Consider the following 19,372-nt stretch of genomic DNA (forward strand, 5'->3'; position numbering starts at 1 on the left):
ACGGTGGCCTGGGCCGAGCGAGTCCTTTCGGGTTTTTCGTGTTCGGGTTTTTAGCTGCGCTCGGGCTGCGCTACGTTCGGTTCTTCGTGGTCCCTTTTTTCCTTTCTTTTTCCTGGTGGAAATCGGAAGGATCTTCGCGGTGCGTGCTGCAGGGATCGCAAGGATCAAACACCCGGTGGTTGGGCTCTTTTGCTGACGTCTGGGGAGAGAGAGAGAGAGAGAGAAAAAAAGCCAACCAATTTTGAGGTTAAGGACTCTGGAAAAAAAAAACACCCACACACACACACACGCCCCTCCATCCGAAGGTGTGCACGGAAGTCACGGCTCCTCACGAGAAGTCCTGTCCGTTGAGGCGAAACAAAGATGGCGCAATCAATCAACGCTTCCGGGACGGCCCCGTTGACACCTCCTAATCGGTTGCAATTAATTCAATAAATTTGTAACCGTACACTTCCTGTGCGGTTCGGTTCATTTCCCATCGGCCCACTGGAGGGAGGCCACAAAAAAAGCAAGAAGCAAACTTACCAAACGCGCAAGCAGACGAGCAACTTCAAAGCCTTCATGCAACGCCGGAGGAGATCCTGCGGTGCGATTACGTAGCCATTTATCGTTGGTTTTATTGGTCATTTAAGTAAATGTTTATTGTTATGATAAAGACAAACCGCAGCCCTCGGGAAGAGGGGGTTGGCAGGGTTGGAACGTGCATGTCTGTGTGTGTATGCGTGCTGTTTTTTTGTTTCATTTCATTTTATTTATATTTGATTTTATTATGCTATTATTTCTCTGCTGCACTTGCCCTTTTTGGTGCCTTTCGCCTTCATCAATGGTTCTGGGTTGCTTCGCCACCAAAAAAAAAAGGGTCCACTAATGAAGTGCACTCGAAAGGCTAGAGGGGTGAATGGCGGGAAAGGAAGCTTTTCCCCATTTTCCGAGCCGCATCCCCCCCGAATTCGCTAAATTTGCTTCAGGAAAGGTTTTCTCATATTCGTCCTTTTACACCAGCCAGGTGCAGGAAAGGTTGGTTTTCTTTTCCACTCACTCATTGTCATGCTGCTTCGGTTTCTCTTTCTTTCTCTCTCTCTCTCTCTCTCTCTCTCACGCTTTCTACTTATCACAATTCACAATCGAATGAAGATCAATGAAAGATTACACGAGCGGCCGCGTGTGTAAGGATAATTGTGCTACCGCCTTCGTTCCGTTCCGTGTTTGCATGCACGATGAAGGACGAGAAGGTGGTGCTTTTTGTGGTGAAAAATATGTGCGCCTGCTCGGTTGGGGGTTTTTCCAACCACTTCCAACAACAATACCGTTGAAAGAAGCCTCTGCACACAACCGCAGCCACCCATTTTGCTTCGCAACATTTTCTTGAGCCCACATGTGCTGTTTGTCCCCATCCTGGAATGGGTGGCTCGTGTCCTACCTTCCTTACATACACACACACACACACACGCCCTTCTCCCCGTGCACTCCAGAAACCCCCTCCACTCTTCCCCATGTCAGATAATCTCTACTCACCAGCTCCCGCCTAACAGTGGCATTGAAATGGAATTGTTCGGCAATAAGCATGAAATTGAGCTCGAATGCTCAAGCGGTTCTTGAAATTGGATTTAGATTTTTGTTCGCCCATCCACCCGCCTCTGCTTCCATCATCCTTTCCGCCTTCCCTTCGTCGACGTTCCCAAGAAGTGAAACGTTAGACGGTATTAAAATTGATGATTGCCAGTAATTCCAGCTCGGGCAAGCTCGGGCTCTCGGAACCGGGCGGCTAATCGATGTCATTCAGAACCGATTCTCGGCCAAAATTCGCGACAACCATTCCTTGCCCGTGGGATATTTAAAGCACAAAGTAACACACAGTGCGCGGAGGTGGTCCTCCACGTGCCTGAGACGCCTTCAAACGAGGCACGCCAACGTTTGTTCCTTCACATTTCCCGGAACCTAATTGGCGTTAGTATTATTTTTTTTTTCTTGCAGCACTTTGCTTTCACTATTATTTTTCTCCTATTTGTTTGCGGAATCAATTACACTAATCATGGACCTGCAGCCTGGTGGCATATTTGTTGGGAGGGCCAATTTTTGCTGACTATCCGCGGTATGCCTCAGTTTCGCGGAACGCGCCTAATGAAGGAACGGGACGGAACGGGAACATGCGCCAAATTAGTGGGCCATTCTCCTGGAACGATCGCTAATAAGCACGGCACGCCCGACAAGCGGTTGTTTTTGAAAGCCTCGATTTTTATTTCCTTTTAATACGCGACCTTTTGGCAGCTGAGCATCGTCGATCACAGTCTGTGGAGGTGTCTAACGGACTTGTCAGTTGGAGTTACGCATTTTTGAACGTTAACAGATAGAAATGTTCCTCATCGAAAACGTCTCTAAACAGCATGTCAAGTGACGTCTTTATGTGAAGAATTGGGATCTTTTAGTCCTCAGCTTCTTCTTTAAAAAAACCCCCAAATAACGCCTGTTGTCCAACGACAGCTCACGTGTGTTGCTTCCGAATTATAGCACCCGAGCCATGGTAACGCCCCAAAAAGCTACCGGTTGTTGTCGTGGGAACCGTCGCCTTATTATCCAAGGTACGTCCGAAGAGCGGTCAACTGGAACGCTCTATGGCTCTTCCGAGATTGGGGCATACTCTGACGTGGTTCGGTTGGAATGAGGAACCAATGGTTGGGTGGATAAATGAGCTGTGTCTATCGTGGAACAAAAAAACGTTATCCTACCGTGAATGGTTACACACTTCATGCGGCCGGTTCGTGGTGTAATTCCTCCATTGAGTGTCTCTAAGAATCAATGACCTTGAAATATTACCATCGTGATCCCACTCTGTCTTCGCCTGCCACCTCTTGTGACATTCAACACCCCTCAATTGTTTCGAAACATCTCCAATAAGAAGCCAACATTAGCCGGATGCAGTGACCTGAGCATTCCTCGAAAGCATCCACAGGAGCCTCCACTGAGGTCGAGTACTTCCCATCAACTCCATGGAGATGCCATGCGAAGAGCCGCTTATCTCCCGACAGCCGGTGCAGGTCAACGGCGATGGCCACAAGGGAACGGGCCTCTTCGTGATAACTGTTTTGGACGTGCTCTGTGACGTGTAGCGATTGTCTCCTTTTTTTCTCTCTCTCTCTCTATCTTATTCTTCCTGCGTACCTGCGGGTTGCCACTGAGCAGATAACCATCCGATTACAGAAACATTATTACCCAGTCACATTCCGCTCTGGACCAGAGTCTGGCTGGATGACAGACGCGAAAGAAGTCTGACGAACCAAGCGCTGGAAACTGCGCTGTACGTCCTGCGGTAGACTTTTACCCATTCCAACCCCTCCCTATTACCAGTTGAGCGCAGGAACCAGTTGATTCATTCCACGAGCAAGACCGGTTTTGGGATGAGGAACAATCCGGTAAACCGAAACATTGGGAACTCGGCTACAAGGTCATCCTGCTGGAGGAACCAAAACAAAAGCGAAGACTGAAAGGAAACCCCTGAAAAAAAGGAGGCCAGAACATACCGTACCACACATGCGTGCGGTGTATTTCCAGCATATTTCCAAGCTTTGAGTCCCCGTTCCCCAGCAGCGGTGGGTATGAAGGAACGATCAGAATTTAAATGGCCAGATTAGGCGCCGGGGCAACGCTCGGACATCAGCGTGCGTACTTCTGGTGGGATGGTTTCGGTGTGCGACTAACCGTGGGGTAGAACCGTGCGGGTTCCGAGCTCTAATCCACAAGCCTCGAGGTAGAGTGAGAATGAGAAACCGAAACAACGGTTCTTCTGCTGCCATTGGGTGCAGGTCGGAGTTGCAGCGTTAATGGAAAAGTTTTTCCAACAACAAAAAAACACTCCCTTCGTGCCATGATGCGTTGACGAGGCGAAAAGAGCAAGCAAAAGCGGGGCTGTTCAATTCCGTGCAGCTAAAACAGCTAATGCTTTTTTGTTTGTGACGTTCACGTAGCGTTGAACTAACTGGCCAATTAACGTGCTCACGTTCGTCCCTGGAGGCATTTCGCGATGCAAGACTGGCGCAGCCTGGCTCCGGTTAGCTGACACCCTGGTACCAGCTGACAATCTGGGCACATGGGTCCGATCTAGGGGCTGAGAGGCGATGCTATTATCCTCGCTCATTCCGCCGCGCGTGTACCGGTCAAATCAAATCGCCCAAACGTCAGACAGCCCATTCTCGTGGTCCTCGTACTCTACCATTCGTCTGACAGAAGCTACGACGCAAGGGACAACGGTTCGTGAGAAGCAACGCGGCACGTTTGATTAGTAATTAACCGAAATGGAGTTAATGGACGGTGGAAAAAGGTTTTCAGAGAGAGAGAGAGAGAGAGAGAGAGAGAAAAGCAAAAAACAGCAAAAACAGCAAAAAAAAACCTTGGTGGATCTCCAAAATGTGAGCATGTTTCATCGCCACCGGGGTGAAAGCCAATTTCCAGCTCCAGAGGAAGATGTTGGCTTTAAAGATAAAGCATGTTTGATTCCCAAATCACGATAAGCCGGCCACCTCAACGGAAGCCCAAGCGCCACAAAAGGCGAGCTCCGAGGGCGAGAAGATGTATTAAAGTTTAGTTGGCTTTTTAACACCATCGCCCTCCAAAACGAGCTCGAGCTCTAAGCGGAATCTTAAAACTCCCAGGACACGCAGTTGTTTCTGGCTCCCACTGAGGTTCTGCTTTCTGGTGTGCTGGTGAAGGACATTGTGCTTTCTCCATCCCATTTCGGTGGCATTTACTTCTGCAGCGCGTGTTCTCGTGCTTTGCGTTCGGAATTTGGTCCGCAACACTCCCGCCGGGAGTCTACGCTGAAGCCGATCATTTAGACATCAACGCCGTCAACCTTCTGCTCAACTGGGAAGAAGAAAAAAAAGCACCGCACCGGTTGCGCGGGTACTAGACCTGGTAGGAGAGAAGAAAGAAGAAGAGAAAAGAAAAAGGTACAACCGGCCAGCTTGGAAGCCGGGCAACATAACACCCGGACGGTGTGGCATATGCATTCCATATTGATTAGTTGCTGCAAATTTATCCATCATCATTTTCCAATCACCACCACCGTCGGGGGATGAACTTTCCCAGGGGCTGCCGCCAGGGTGCGCTAAAGCCGCAGTGAAGAAGCTGGCCACTCGTCATCCTGCCGCAAGGATAGCTTCAACCGGCTCGTTATCAATTCACACCACGCCTTGCCGAGAACCGATACAGGATATATTGTTCCATATTCACCAGCCAAGTGGGGGTTGTTTCGGGGTGTTTTTTTTTGTCGTTCCACACCCCCACTTAACGCTCCTGAGCGATATCCTCGCAAAACTACCCAGCAAACTCGAGAAAGTGCCGCAGCAAAAGGATGGTGAGGTGAAAGCACACCCCAAGGGCACGGTATAATTACGTTCCCGATACAAACCGGTGGTGGGGGGAATTATCCGAGAGCCAGAATGATACCCGCCTTGGAGGATGTTCGGTGGTCGCCCCGCGGGAACACCGACCCGGTACATCCGGCAGCCAACCGTGAACGGTGATTTATGTTTCCCATGCTCAGGGCGCGAGTTTTGCGTCAATCTAGGACTAGTGTTTTTGGGGTGCTGTTGTGTTTCATTTTTTTTTCCCCCCTTTTTGGTTCGTACTTTGCGCTTTGTGTTATTTGCCGTCCTTTATCATCGAGAAGCAGGCGATAAGGCAGGCGAATGGTTACGGGCAGGGAAGCTCGTACGACATAATCGGTGTGGTTCGAATTTGTGACGCGAAAGAAAATTCGTGAACTTTTGACATACGCGATTACGGCCGCCATTGTGGGGCAGCCTGTGGTGGGCAGAAGGGTGAAAGGGTGGCTGGGTGGGTGGGTGGGATTTTATTTCACGCTCGCTGGAGCATCGCATCGCATCGCATCTGCAAATGGCACCGAGGTGGTGCCTCGGGTCCTGATGAAATGGTGGGGTTTTAGTTTTTTTATTTATTTATTTATATGTTTTTTTTTTCGAGCCCCCGCTGACAGGACTGGCGTAATTAAATCAAAACCATTTTGTGCCGAATCTCGGACAGCGTGCAATCGGGCAGAATTATCGCTAGGATTATGTACACCACCACACGTGTGTGTGCGTGCAAATGGGGGGGTGAGAGTGAAAAAAACACAGGATGGCGGGCTCTGAATGACGTCCTAACAAGGTTTTGGGGCATCACTCTCGCTGCAATCATGCCAATTGTCACCAGCTAATGGGAGCACGATTGAGGGCTTTTGCGCTTCAAAATTATATTCACTTTCAAATGCGCCGGACACAGGGATTAATTTGCATAGAGTACCCTTTCCGAAGGTCGCATTATCAGTGTGGTGTAGAAAACATAAGCTGGGGGCAGATAGAGATAAAAACCTGTTAGTTGTGAGATAAAAACAAGCGATAAACAGCATACAACAGGTCGACTACCCCAATATGGCCCCGTTTGGCACGCTCCTGTCACCCAGGGCATGTTCTAAGCAATTGTCAATGGTCGGCAACACCACACGCGAGCGCGTGTATGCGTGTGGCTTATCACACCGAACACCGGGGAACCGATATCGCTCGGTACAACCCAATGCACGACCGGTTGCCAAGCCCGCAAGCGAACGAGCAAAACGACAATCAGCTGCTTCCCGTGCGACAACATTCCACCACAACCCAAGCCGGTTCACCGTCGGGCTCCTTCTCAGCTCGGCCCACTGGTTTTCTCTTTCCCACCGGTTCGCGCAGATAGCGCAGCTTCTAGCACTAAACGCGCAGAACACCCCAGATCTGGGTTCGGACCCGAGCAGACTAAACCACCCCGATCAGTTCACACTCAGTGCTCGTGCTGAGTAGGCGTGCTTTGTGGCTTTTTTCTTCACTTTTGTGTGTGCATACAAACGTCGAACGATTACATTCCAGCGGTGACCTGTACTCTAGCAGACGGTGGCGTAGTTCAACACTCAACCACAACGATAACCAGCTAGATCAAAAAGAAAAAAAGAAAAACGGAAAAGGACAACCTAGCAGGGGAGAGCTTCTGAGCGTGAGAGAACGAGAAACATCTCAGCATGAGTTGTGCTAGTGTTTTGACCAGCAAAGACCTGCCGGACATCGAGGTAAGCCCGCATTCCACCGCCCACTACACCGTGGCCGTTGCCCTCACGGAACGGCTGCCCTACGAGCCCTTTGGGTCTCGTTTAGCTGCGCAATTACGTCAACGGTCGCGCGTCACGTTGTGTAACTGCTCGAGCCCATTAATTGGCTTATCACTCGTGTAAGTGTGTGCGGTTGTTTTTCTTCTTCTTCGTCTTCACTTCGTGCCATCCCATCGGTGATGGGCAAGCCCGTGGAAGGCTAGTACAGCTTCCAGCGACCTCAATTAAATTCGCTCTATAGACCTTCAATAAGACGGCGGTACGATGGCTCAATTGTTGTGTTAGTGCGTCATAAGCACACATCACTTGTCGGTTGGAAACGTCAATCAAAAGGGAGGTTTGCAATCGCAAAAGAATCCATTCCCCTCCAAGGTCATCAAGAGCGGTTGAATGGAATGTTTTGTGTAACGTTGCAGGTTTGCTTGTAAGCAAACTCCGCATCAAATCAAACCCAACATGCCATCCGATGCTCATCAACAGAAAGTGTTTACACAACGGCAGCATGTTCTTTGTGCGATATCAGCATCGCTCGCTGCGATCTTTCGTTGTCGACTTTTTTTCCCCTTGGTTTCGTACCACTTTCGGTTTACATTAGCGCCATCTGTTGGTCGGTTCAAAGCCACCATCCGGCGTTGGGGAAAAAGGCGGTCAGAAAATTTCTTAAAATGTTGTTTATTATTTTAACTAACTAAATAGAAGGAGAAGTAAGTAGGATTTTTTAGCACCACATACATGCACTTTTTCGAATGGGAGTGGTTTTTATAAATACATTTTTTATACTTATGGAGACGCATGGTACCTTGTAGTACACGTGTTGGCTAATAAAATATGGTCGCAATCATTTTATAATATATTAACATTTATCAAAATAATATACCGAAATATATTAACATATTTCGGTATATTATATTAATGTATATTATATTACGTTAACAAATATTAATATAATATACAAAAAATATATTTCATGAAATGATCAAAATCATGTGTGATTAGACAAAGACAGATATTTAATATTATTTGCTACAAACAAATGGATGTTTCCTCAAAAAATAGTTTCCCCACTGTGCATCCCAAGCAGGGTTTCTGCATAATTCGTTTCTCCTCGTTAATTCCTCCATCGTAGAGCCTGCTCGCTCTCAACCCACGTGTCAAGCAGTCCTGCTCGCTGGTACCAACCACCGAAACGAAAAAGGTGAAGAAACACTGGAAGCGCAATGTAGATCGCTCCTGCACATCCTGCACTCCCCTCACGAACGACTTCTCGGACATCAAGCACACCACGCTGTCAGAGCGAGCGGCTCTAAAGGAGGCAGCGCGTTGCCTGAAGTGTGCCGATGCGCCATGCCAAAAGTCCTGCCCAACGCAGCTCGACATCAAGAGCTTTATCACGAGCATCGCCAACCGGAACTACTACGGAGCAGCTAAGGCCATCTTCTCGGATAATCCGCTCGGGTTGACCTGCGGTATGGTCTGTCCAACGAGCGACTTATGCGTGGGTGGATGTAACCTAGCCGCCGTTGAGGAAGGTCCCATCAACATCGGAGGTTTGCAGCAGTTCGCCACTGAGGTGTTTAAGCGTATGGGCCTGAAGCAGATCGTGCCACCAGGTGTAGCGCCTCTTCGTCACCCAAGCAAGCGTATCGCACTGCTAGGTGGAGGTCCAGCTTCGTTATCCTGTGCCACGTTTCTTGGACGACTGGGATACCGAGATGTGACGGTGTACGAACGACGCTCGTACCTTGGAGGACTCAGCTCATCGGAGATCCCGCAGTACCGGCTGCCGGTGGATGTGGTTAACTTCGAGGTGCAGCTGGTGAAGGACTTGGGCGTGAAGTTCGAGCTGAATCGCTCACTTTCCGCCCAGGATCTCACCGTGCGAGGTTTGCTGGAAGCTGGAGCAGACGCGGTGTTCCTCGGAATAGGACTACCTCAGCCGAAGGTCGATCGGGTGTTTGAAGGATTGTCCGAAGAGCAGGGTTTCTTCACGTCCAAGAGCTTCCTACCGCAGGTCGCCGATGGTAGCAAACCGGGGTTGTGTGGTTGCAGCAAGGCAGGATCCAAGCTGCCTACTCTCAGTGGCAATGTCATCGTTCTGGGAGCCGGTGACACCGCGTTCGATTGTGCAACGTCTGCGTTGCGGTGTGGCGCTCGCAAGGTGTTCGTCGTGTTCCGGAAGGGCAATAACAACATCCGTGCCGTACCGGAAGAGGTCGAGCTGGCGCGAGAAGAACGGTGCGAGTTCATCCCGTTCATGTCCCCGAAGGAGGTGATCTTGAAGGGTGGTAAAATCGCGGCGATGGAGTTCTTCCGCACCGAGCAGGACGATACTGGCAACTGGGTGGAGGACTCAGACCAGGTGACGCGGCTTAAGGCGAACTACATCATTTCCGCGTTCGGTTCTGGGTTGTACGAGCCGGATAGTAAGTATACCGCAACAGCTATGTCCTGTGGGTGTCGACAACTAACCACTCTCTCGCATTGTAGTCATTGCCGCACTCGACGGACTCCGGATGAACCGATGGGGTCTACCTGAGGTCGATCCGAGGACGCAACAGACGTCCCTACCAAGCGTCTTCTGTGGAGGAGACCTGGCCGGTGCCGCCGAAACAACGGTCGAGTCGGTGAATGACGGAAAAACGGCCGCCTGGTACATGCACTGCCACCTGCAAGGACTCCCTCTCGACACCAAGCCCGAGCTGCCGCTGTTCTACACCGAGATCGACAAAGTCGACCTCTCGGTGGAGGTGTGCGGCGTTCGGTTCGAGAATCCATTTGGATTGGCCTCAGCTCCACCAACCACGAGCACCGCCATGATACGGCGGGCATTCGAGCAGGGTTGGGGTTTTGCCGTCACAAAAACGTTTGCCCTTGACAAGGACACGGTGACGAACGTGAGCCCGCGTATTGTGCGCGGTGTAACGGCGGGCCAGAATTACGGTCCCCAGCAGGGTGCGTTCCTGAACATCGAGCTCATCTCGGAGAAGAGTGCTGCCTACTGGTTGACGGGCATCGGCGAGCTGAAGCGTGACTTCCCCAGTAAGGTGTTGATCGCGAGCATCATGTGCACGTACAACCAGCAGGATTGGGTGGAGTTGGCGTCGCGTGCCGAAACCGCTGGTGCGGACATGCTCGAGCTGAACCTATCCTGCCCCCACGGTATGGGTGAGTCGGGTATGGGGTTGGCATGTGGACAGGATCCAGAGCTGGTGTACAACATCTCGCTGTGGGTGCGCAGTGCCGTTCGCATTCCGTTCTTCGTGAAGCTGACACCCAACATCACCGACATCGTGTCGATCGCGCAAGCTGCTAAGCGAGGCAATGCCGATGGCGTGTCTGCCATCAACACCGTGCAGGGGTTGATGTCGTTACGTGCGGATGGAACACCTTGGCCGTCGGTCGGTGCTGACAAGCGCACGACTTATGGCGGTGTCTCAGGGAATGCGACACGTCCTCAGGCGATGCGGGCGATCTCACTTATCGGCAATAAGTTGCCAGGATTCCCGATCTGCGGTATCGGTGGCATCGACTCGGCGGAGGTGGCACTGCAGTTCATTCAGTGTGGGGCACCGATCCTGCAGATCTGCTCGTCCATTCAGAACCAAGACTTCACCGTCATTGAGGACTACATTTTGGGGTTGAAGGCGCTGTTGTATCTGCGCGCGAACCCGCCACCGGAGTCGCTGCCGTGGGATGGTCAGTCACCACCGACGGCTAAACTGCAGAAGGGAAAACCAGTGGCACCGTTGCGTACCGACGATGGTAAACCGCTGTTGCACTTTGGTGAGTATAAACGGCAGCGTGAGGAGAAGCTGGCTCAGCTACGCGTGCAACATGGACCATTGTGGGATCCTTGCTCGAACGGAGATGCCAACGGTGCGAATGGAACGAGTGACCACGATACGGTCTCTTCCACGCCGAACACCGTTCCAAGGGTGCAGGATGTGCTGGGCACGGCATTGCCGCGCATTGGTGACTACAAGAAGCTGGACAACACCAAACAGGTGGTTGCACTCATAGATGATGTAGGTGTTTGATGTGATTCATCCTCCCCCAGCAAGAAGGCTCTCTCTCAAAGTGCTGTTTTTTTTCACCCCCTTTTGCAGGATCTTTGCATCAACTGTGGCAAGTGTTATATGACTTGTGCCGATTCCGGTTACCAGGCGATCGAGTTTGATCCGGTGACGCATCTACCTCACGTCAACGACGATTGTACCGGCTGCAACTTATGCCTTTCTGTGTGCCCCGTCATCGACTGCATCAGGTGAGTGGCGCGTTTATCGTCGACGAGCAAGCCTTCCTAAACAGAGAGTCCTTTATTTTCCTTCCTTCCACAGCATGGTTCCGAAAACGATTCCGCACGTTATCAAGCGAGGCCTCCCAACTGGCAACGTGACTGTGCACGCCCTTAGCCCGTCGCAATGATTTCGAGTGTTTGCAGAGTCTTCATTTCCGGAAGCTGGGACAATTTATTCAACAGAAGAATGTGTAAAAGCCGTGTATTATGTAGAAATAATTTAGGATGCATTTTTATATGGTTTGTCAATATACTCTTTCAATAAAAAAACAACAAGATAATTGATTTAATTCATTTATTTCGCTAATAACGACAATCTTTTAAAAATCCATTTTAAATTGTCAAAGAATGAATTTTGACAACCATGCGTTTTAGCACAACTACTCGATAACGTACGATTCGAGTAGATATAGCGCTCGACTTTTGAACATGTTACATATTTCAGATAATATCTAGATCATCGCAAATATTTTTCTGCATCTCAAAGTATTTTTTACCATGCATGTATCCCTGTATCAATCTCACAATCGATTATGTTTTTATTAATATAGTTATTATTGGCTTCTTTTTATAGCACTTCCTGTCGCCATTTTATAGCAATCGGAACATATAGCTATCACTTTTACTCCACCGGCGTTATAACACACTTTCTCGCACTAGAAGCATTTAAACTCGAGCAAGCAAGTTATAAAAACAAACATAAACAACGGTACAAAAGAACATCGCTGCTAAAACTTGGTTTAATTTGTTTGAAAATCAATTCAAGATGCAAAATAAAAGTGAAAGCCTCAACATCGTGTAGATGTGCCTTCTCTCTCACACGCTGAATCTAGATTGTTCGAAATGTCTTTTATCGGCAGTTATTTTTCCGCTAGAAATAAGAAATTTTGCCCGCCAAATAAAAAGTGTCTGTTCGCAGCATAAAACTGCTCGGCTTTTTATGCATCATTAGGCTTTGTACCACAACCGACACACGTTCCAGTCACTGTCACTTTTACATCTGAAGGCATAAACGATAACACATGGCGGAAGAAGAACTATCTTGACAATCAGATATCACTTTCAATCACTTTTACTTTGCATTTGGCTGGAGTCGGTCGCGCGTTGTCTTGGTGGCCGTAGAGGTAGGAGCATTAGGAAAAAAACTTAGTCAAAATATTCACACGAACTCCTCTCCAAAATCACCATTGTGTTCAAACTGTGACTTGTTTCCTAAGAAAGTGCAAACGACCGACTCAGGTGTTACAAAAACGACGCCAGAAAACCGTGAACAGACGCGCTTGCTTGTGTGCCGTTTGATCGTTGCTCTCGTAGCACCTGGGAACGTGAACAAACGCATTCACATCACCCGCTACATACGCACGCAGACTTCATTTTAAGTCCGTTACGGCAGCCATGTTTCAACTTTGATTTGGGCGTCTGTAAAAAGGTAAGTTAATTTTATTTTATCCTTTCGAACAGAAACGCTGACCGAACTAGTGTAGGTGTACAAGCAAATTAGTGTCCACGTGTGCGCGTTTTCTCTTTCGTAGGTGAAAAATTTTCTGTTCTTCAAAAACTTTACAACTTGACCACCGCTATGAGTCCGCCAGTCGAATTGCGGTACGATACCGCCACCAAATCGGTGATCATAAATACGGGAGAAATCGATGAAGGCAATGAACAGCGAACCGGCACGCCACCGACGTCGACCCAACCGGAACCGGCTCAACCGCAGCCGAGTATGTCAACGCCGGTACGACCGTCCGAGGAGCCTTGCCCAAGCCCTGCCTCTTCATCAAACACGCAGCAAATAATCATCCAGGAGTGCTCACACGACGAAGAAATACCGCGCATATATCAGCATCGTACGGCCGGGGGCTACATCACGATTGTGATGCCGGCCCGTGTTAGTGTTAATATAACGAAAAGAAAGCAAGGCCATCAGCAATCAGTATATGCACAGCAAGGCCCTGTACAGCAAGTTCCTGTACAGCAAGTGCCTGTACAGCAAGTGCCTGTACAGCAAGTCCCTGTAGAGCAAGTCCCTATACAGCAAGTCCCTATACAGCAAGTCCCTATACAGCAAGTCCCTATACAGCAAGTCCCTATACAGCAAGTCCCTATACAGCAAGTTCCAATACAGCATATCCCTGTACAGCAAATTCCTGTACAACAAGTCCCTATACAGCAAGTCCCTATACAACAAGTCCCTATACAGCAAGTCCCTATACAGCAAGTCCCTATACAGCAAGTCCCTATACAACAAGTCCCTATACAGCAAGTCCCTATACAGCAAGTCCCAATACAGCATATCCCTGTACAGCAAGTTCCTGTACAGCATGTTCCTGTGCAGCAAGTTCAACAGCAAGCTGTTCCTCAGCATTGTAGCCGTCATTCGATTCTCTATCAAATGGAGTTACTCCTGCGATCATGTAGATACGTAGTCGCAGCCGAGTCTGAACAGCCGCAAGCAGCAGCGGCAAACTTTCCAGCAGCAGCTGCTGCAACAAACCAGCCAGCAGCAGCTGCTGCAACAAACCAGCCAGCAGCAACTGCTGCACCAAACCAGCCAGCATCAACTCCTGCAACAAACCAGCCAGCAGCAGCTGCTGCAACAAACCAGCCAGCAGCACCACCAACTAATCCGCCCGCCGTGGAGGTCGTCGAGATAGACGCGGACTCTGATGATGAGGCTGAACCCCAGCCCGAGCCTAAAGCTGAACCTGAGCCTGAGTCTGAGTCTGAGTCTGAGCCTGAGCCTGTACCTGAGCCTGAGCCTGCGGGTGTTCCAAGAATTTTCGAGTTGGGCAAGGATGCGTTGGTCCCCATGGAGAATGGTCAACTCTTCCTCGGTACACTTATCGAGTTCAGAGCCAACGAATGCTTAGTGCGGTTCGACGACGGTACGCGTAAGTGGGCGCCGTTCTCCGAGATGGTCCTGATGGGAGGTGAAATAAATGACGACGAGCAAGATCCGCAATCGATGGAAGAGACAGCCGAACAACCAACGGTAGGGACAGCCGAACAACCAACGGTAGGGACAGCCGAACAACCAACGGAAGGGACTGCCGAACAACCAACGGAAGGGACTGCCGAACAACCAACAGAAGGGACTGCCGAACAACCAACAGAAGGGACAGCCGAAAACTCAACGGAAGGGACAGCCGAACAATCAAAGGAAACCGAGCACTATTTCGAAACTGGGGAAGCCTCAGGAATCGGGCGTAACGTAACAACGGATGCTACCTTAACTGCTCAACAAAAGGAAATCGTTACTACTGAAACAGAAACTGTTGCAATTGAAATTGTTTCAGTGGAAATTGTTTCAGCAGAAACTGTTTCAGCGGAAACTGTTTCAGCGGAAACTGTTTCAACGGAAACTGTTTCAACGGAAACTGTTGCAATGGAAGCTGTTTCAACGGAAAATTCTAGTAGCGAACTACGCTGCAGCCATCGGGATACGCGTAGACATCGGGATGGTGAATTGATCTGCAGCAAATGCGTCCCAGTACAGCCACCCGTAGCCGCTACCATCAACGATGCGCGTGACATGAAGAATGTATTCAACACACTGACGAGCGCTGATCAGCTGCCCTACAAACTGGACACGTTAAAGTGGAACGAAACACATCAGGTGAACACCCAGGGTGTCTACTGCTACTGTGGCACTGACGGCAATTGGGCCAAGGAGATGATCCAGTGTTGCCGCTGTTATCAGTGGTTTCATGAGCGCTGCATCCGTAGCCTGCAGTATCCAATCTTCCTCGGGGACACGTTCTATCTGTTCGTCTGCTCCATCTGCAATCATGGACACGAGTTTGTGCGCCGTCGCGAGCTCACCTGGACCAACCTAGCATACCTGGCGCTCTTCAATCTGCTCATGCGCAACGGACCGCGCCTGTTCGATCTTGACACGGCTATCGTGCGTTTCATCGAGGACAACGTACACACGCTGCAGCTGCCGCAGAAGGTAGGATGCAAAACGGGGCTCCCCGTCCGCACATTTGTCAAATTTTAGCTCGTCCTTTTTGTTTTTTTTTTGTTTGCAGATGCTGATTAATTCTCGTAACGTTTCAAATTATCAACTGCTTCAAGCGATGAAAAGTGACAACCGTTTTGTCAACGGGCGTGAGCTTCAACTCTCCGATCAACTCTGGACTTTGCGGGAAAGTGAGCCACCAGCTCCCGTACCCGTAAAGTTGCCCGTTGGCCAACACGTGACAGTAACGGAGAATCTGCTACGGAAAAAAAAGTTTCACTTTATGCAGCGTGTGTAAGTAGACATGCCCCCGCGACTTGCGTCACCATAGGGCGCAGCTTTATGCACCTTTTCGTTCGCTCCCCCTCCCCTCCGCCCTTCGCCTTCCTTACCCTTCTATTGCAGGTATGTCGAGCGTAGTTTCGTGACAGATGCGGCTTGCCGCGAACGAATGCTCGGTCTGAAGTTTGCCTGCGAGCCGGAATCTGTCGTCGATCCCCGCGCAAATAAACCTCGATCGCACGAACCCAACATGTCGGCATCGATCAAACCCCAATCAACCCGTAAGCCAACGCTGAAGCGTCGCCGAGCCACCAACGATTCAGAAGAACCGGTTGCATCCGGTTCCTCTTCGATGCCCGCGGATTTGGATGAGCGCAGGATAAGCCCGGTGCCAGTGGCGCCGGTAAAAGAAAAAACGCCGACATGGAGAAGCGAACTGGATAAGCTAATCCCGCCGCCGGTCAATTTTGACGGCCCTAACAATCCTTTCTACGACGAGGTGTTTATGGAAGACGTTGTCCATGCAACGCCAATCCGGGAAGCGCGTAAAAAGAGATTGCTCGCCCAGCGTGATTTGGCGGCGATTCGCGAGGAACCGGTACGTATTGTGAATGTGAAACAAGAAGAACAGGAGTAGCACCGCAATTCACTATAATTCACTGTTATGTCTTCACAACCCGTGCCTGAGAGCGTGTCGATTTTTTTATATTCTTAAGGTAAATGGGGAATCCTTCCCCCCCGGATACCGCCATTTGCTCGTATTTTTTCACATGAACATTTCCTTAGTGTTAGGCGTATCCTTTTGGATACTCATTTGCATGCGTGTTTATTTTTTTTTATCAATTCAAAATAAGTGTTCCTTTTTAAGATCAAAAAATTACTAGTTTGCTATAAGCGCAAGAAATTGAACCATTTTGGTTCTCTGTCATAACAGATCAACAGTCTAACCATGAGGTGAAGTGTAGTTTTTCACGAGATACAAAAACCACACTCTAACACCCGTTACCAGTCTATTCCTTCGATAAATATTACATTTATTTGTTTATTGCTTAAGCGTTAAATTTACATTACACTTACGAATCTCTACAAACTACTTGTTTCCACTTATCCAACGTGGACACGATGTATTTGAATTTATTTCATTTAAATTTGCGCGTCCAGGCAACGATCCTGAATGATCTTAAACTTTATTTTTACCTCGCGAAGCTCAACAAGTAATTATTTCCACTTATCCGAGGTGGTCTCGAAGTATTCGAATTTATTTCATTTAAATTTGCGCGTTCAGGCAACGATCCTGAATGATCTTAAACTTTATTTTTACCTCGCGAAGCTCAACAAGTAATTATTTCCACTTATCCAAGGTGGTCTCGAAGTATTCGAATTTATTTCATTTAAATTTGCGCGATCAGGCAACGATCCTGAATGATCTTAAACTTTATTTTTATCTCGCGAAGCTCAACAAGTAATTATTTCCACTTATCCGAGGTGGATTCGATGTATTCGAATTTATTTCATTTAAATTTGCGCGATCAGGCAACTAACCTGAATGATTTTCATTGAATCTGTAATTATACTATTTTGAAATCCCATTCGAAGCGACGCTTCATTTATTTTCAAACAATTTAATCCATTTAATAAGTACATCGACAACATATTTCAAAATTTAAAAATATATTTTGTGTAAGAAAGGAAAATTTTATCAACACCAACGGGACTATTTCTTCTCACCAAGATCAAAAACTATGAATATAAGCAACAAGCCATGATATAATCGTACAAAATAATGGGGTGATAATTACCGTATTTGTTCGCATTCAGGGTGATAATTACCATATATTAAAGAAGTATAGTGCGCACCTAAATTCTACAACCAATTTTTCGAGAAAAAACTTCGAAAAAATTGAATTACTCGATAAAATACGATAACTTCCGGTGAAGAATTGAACAACCCTCCTACCCCGATCGCCATCCTACTTGGAGCATAAGTGGAGCATAGCGCCTCGATCGGGGTGGTCGAGATAAACGAACCTCTTCCGGTAAGATGAGCGGAGACTTCCGGCATATGGCTGAAGAATGCGTCAAACTATGTATGTTATGTTCATTCGGGGGAAAGGAACATAATTCCGTTGGGTGATAAAAATAAACTCGAGGGCAAAAATGTTTACGTTTCGAGGATGGTGAAGTCGTTTTCTTTATGCAACAGAACAATAATCTTCCGGCAGGGTGTCACGGGTTTTCAGATTCCTAGACAGCGATTCAATTTTAGCTAACCACACAACGCAGTTATATTCATTTTAAAATAATTCTCACTCAATTCAACGATTGTGTGTTTATTTTTTGCGGCATCCAACATCATAAACTTGAGTATAGTAAAGCAGTTTTACTACACTTTAGGGGGGAACTCGCTATCCAAAACATTAAATTTCGACGCACGATGATTTCTGGATCAGATCTCTTAATCGTACGCGGGATAGACTATCCCGGTATGTAAAAAAATGTTAAAGTCAAGACGACTCAACAACCGATCAAGACTTAACTTATTAAATCTTCCTATGGTTTGAACATTTTTTTACATAGAAGTAGTTAGATAGTTTTTTTGGTCAATTCGTTATGTGTTTAAGGTCACTTTTGAAGTCGATTTTTCGACTAATTCAACAATATCCTGGTACGAGACACCGCTCCAATTGGTATTAAAAAAAGAAACTATGCGTATTGGGCAATCCTTATCCATTCATCTATGTTCCATAAATACATGGTACGGAGCAAATCGCGTAAGTAGCACAATTGTGGCATGCGATACACCAAAGTTTTATCATACTTCCTCTGTTAATTTTCCATCCTTACAAAAGCTAACTTGTAGAAATTGAGTCGATTATTGTTTGCCAGCCGCATACTCAAAGTGTGTTCCTTTTCGATAGGCTTCAGTAGCACCGATGCAGCAAAAGCAGGAAACCCCAGACCACGTTCCGATTGCGGAACAAGCGCTATACAAACCACGCATAACACAGCAGCCCAACCTTCCACTGAGGGTGGACGTGGCCCGGCCGGATCAGCCATTGAAGGCACATTCCCCGGCCACCGCGAGTGTTGAATCCAGTTTTGTACTTCCAGCCAACGACGAGCAGCAGAAGATTGTCTCCCGTGCCCCAGCCAGCACTTTACTCGGCCGCCGTAAGCTACGACCGCGCACCGATGTGAACTACGACGAAACGAAGCGCTTAAAAAGATCACTGGGATGTGTCGAGACAAGCGGCATCGATGAAACGGCATCGCCCCGCCACGAACTCGCTGAACTATCGGACGTCAAGAACCAAAAACAATCCGGCTGGCCGCTTCCGTATCACCGCATGCACGAGTATACTTCTCCGCTTGTACCTCGCGACAATATCTCCCGGCTGTACGCCTTGCCTTCCTGCACGCTATCGTGCTGTTCGAATTCGCCTGCCACCGAGCATGCTTCACCACCGGATTCGAAACAGATTGCGCCATTTTCGCAGTCCGGGGCCGAATTTCGGTCTGCACTTCGCAAGCGTGTCGCCGTCGTAGGGAAGCGTATAACACCCGACGGTAAGGCGGAAGTCCTGTTAGAGGTTCAGTAGACGACAGGTTCGAGACATTCGTATACTTTTTGTTCTTTAAGTAAACCTAGTAGAATTAAGGTTTGTCACATTTTCGCGAACGCGTTCAAAACAGCAATGAT

General features: G+C 48.4%; 2 protein-coding genes across 2 annotated transcripts; both read left to right on the forward strand.

Moving 5' to 3' along the window:
- Nucleotides 1–6,835: 6,835 nt before the first annotated feature.
- LOC128728262 (dihydropyrimidine dehydrogenase [NADP(+)]) lies at nucleotides 6,836–11,704 on the forward strand. The gene is made up of 5 exons (XM_053821881.1): nucleotides 6,836–7,093; nucleotides 8,259–9,555; nucleotides 9,620–11,157; nucleotides 11,239–11,396; nucleotides 11,470–11,704. The coding sequence occupies exons 1-5, from the start codon at nucleotides 7,046–7,048 to the stop codon at nucleotides 11,555–11,557; spliced, it is 3,129 nt and encodes a 1,042-aa protein (XP_053677856.1). The 5' UTR covers nucleotides 6,836–7,045; the 3' UTR covers nucleotides 11,558–11,704.
- A 2,394-nt stretch (nucleotides 11,705–14,098) lies between these two features.
- LOC128728530 (polycomb protein Pcl) lies at nucleotides 14,099–16,309 on the forward strand. Its single transcript, XM_053822158.1, has 5 exons — nucleotides 14,099–14,172; nucleotides 14,205–14,421; nucleotides 14,926–15,381; nucleotides 15,461–15,684; nucleotides 15,796–16,309. Exons 1-5 carry the CDS (start codon nucleotides 14,099–14,101, stop codon nucleotides 16,307–16,309), a joined length of 1,485 nt encoding a protein of 494 aa, XP_053678133.1.
- Nucleotides 16,310–19,372: the final 3,063 nt, after the last annotated feature.

This window comes from Anopheles nili, chromosome X (assembly GCF_943737925.1).
Source record: "Anopheles nili chromosome X, idAnoNiliSN_F5_01, whole genome shotgun sequence".
Classification (NCBI taxonomy): domain Eukaryota; kingdom Metazoa; phylum Arthropoda; class Insecta; order Diptera; family Culicidae; genus Anopheles; species Anopheles nili.

What these genes read in the sequence shown, in the direction of transcription:
- LOC128728262 (XM_053821881.1), top strand. Translation starts at nt 7,046, where the DNA reads ATGAGTTGTGCTAGTGTTTTGACCAGCAAAGACCTGCCGGACATCGAG. An exon ending in TGGTTGCACTCATAGATGAT is followed by an intron (nt 11,158 to 11,238) that starts GTAGGTGTTTGA and finishes CCCCTTTTGCAG; the next exon opens with GATCTTTGCATCAACTGTGG. An exon ending in CCCGTCATCGACTGCATCAG is followed by an intron (nt 11,397 to 11,469) that starts GTGAGTGGCGCG and finishes TTCCTTCCACAG; the next exon opens with CATGGTTCCGAAAACGATTC.
- LOC128728530 (XM_053822158.1), top strand. Translation starts at nt 14,099, where the DNA reads ATGAGGCTGAACCCCAGCCCGAGCCTAAAGCTGAACCTGAGCCTGAGT. An exon ending in CGCTGCAGCTGCCGCAGAAG is followed by an intron (nt 15,382 to 15,460) that starts GTAGGATGCAAA and finishes TTTTGTTTGCAG; the next exon opens with ATGCTGATTAATTCTCGTAA. An exon ending in TTTCACTTTATGCAGCGTGT is followed by an intron (nt 15,685 to 15,795) that starts GTAAGTAGACAT and finishes CTTCTATTGCAG; the next exon opens with GTATGTCGAGCGTAGTTTCG.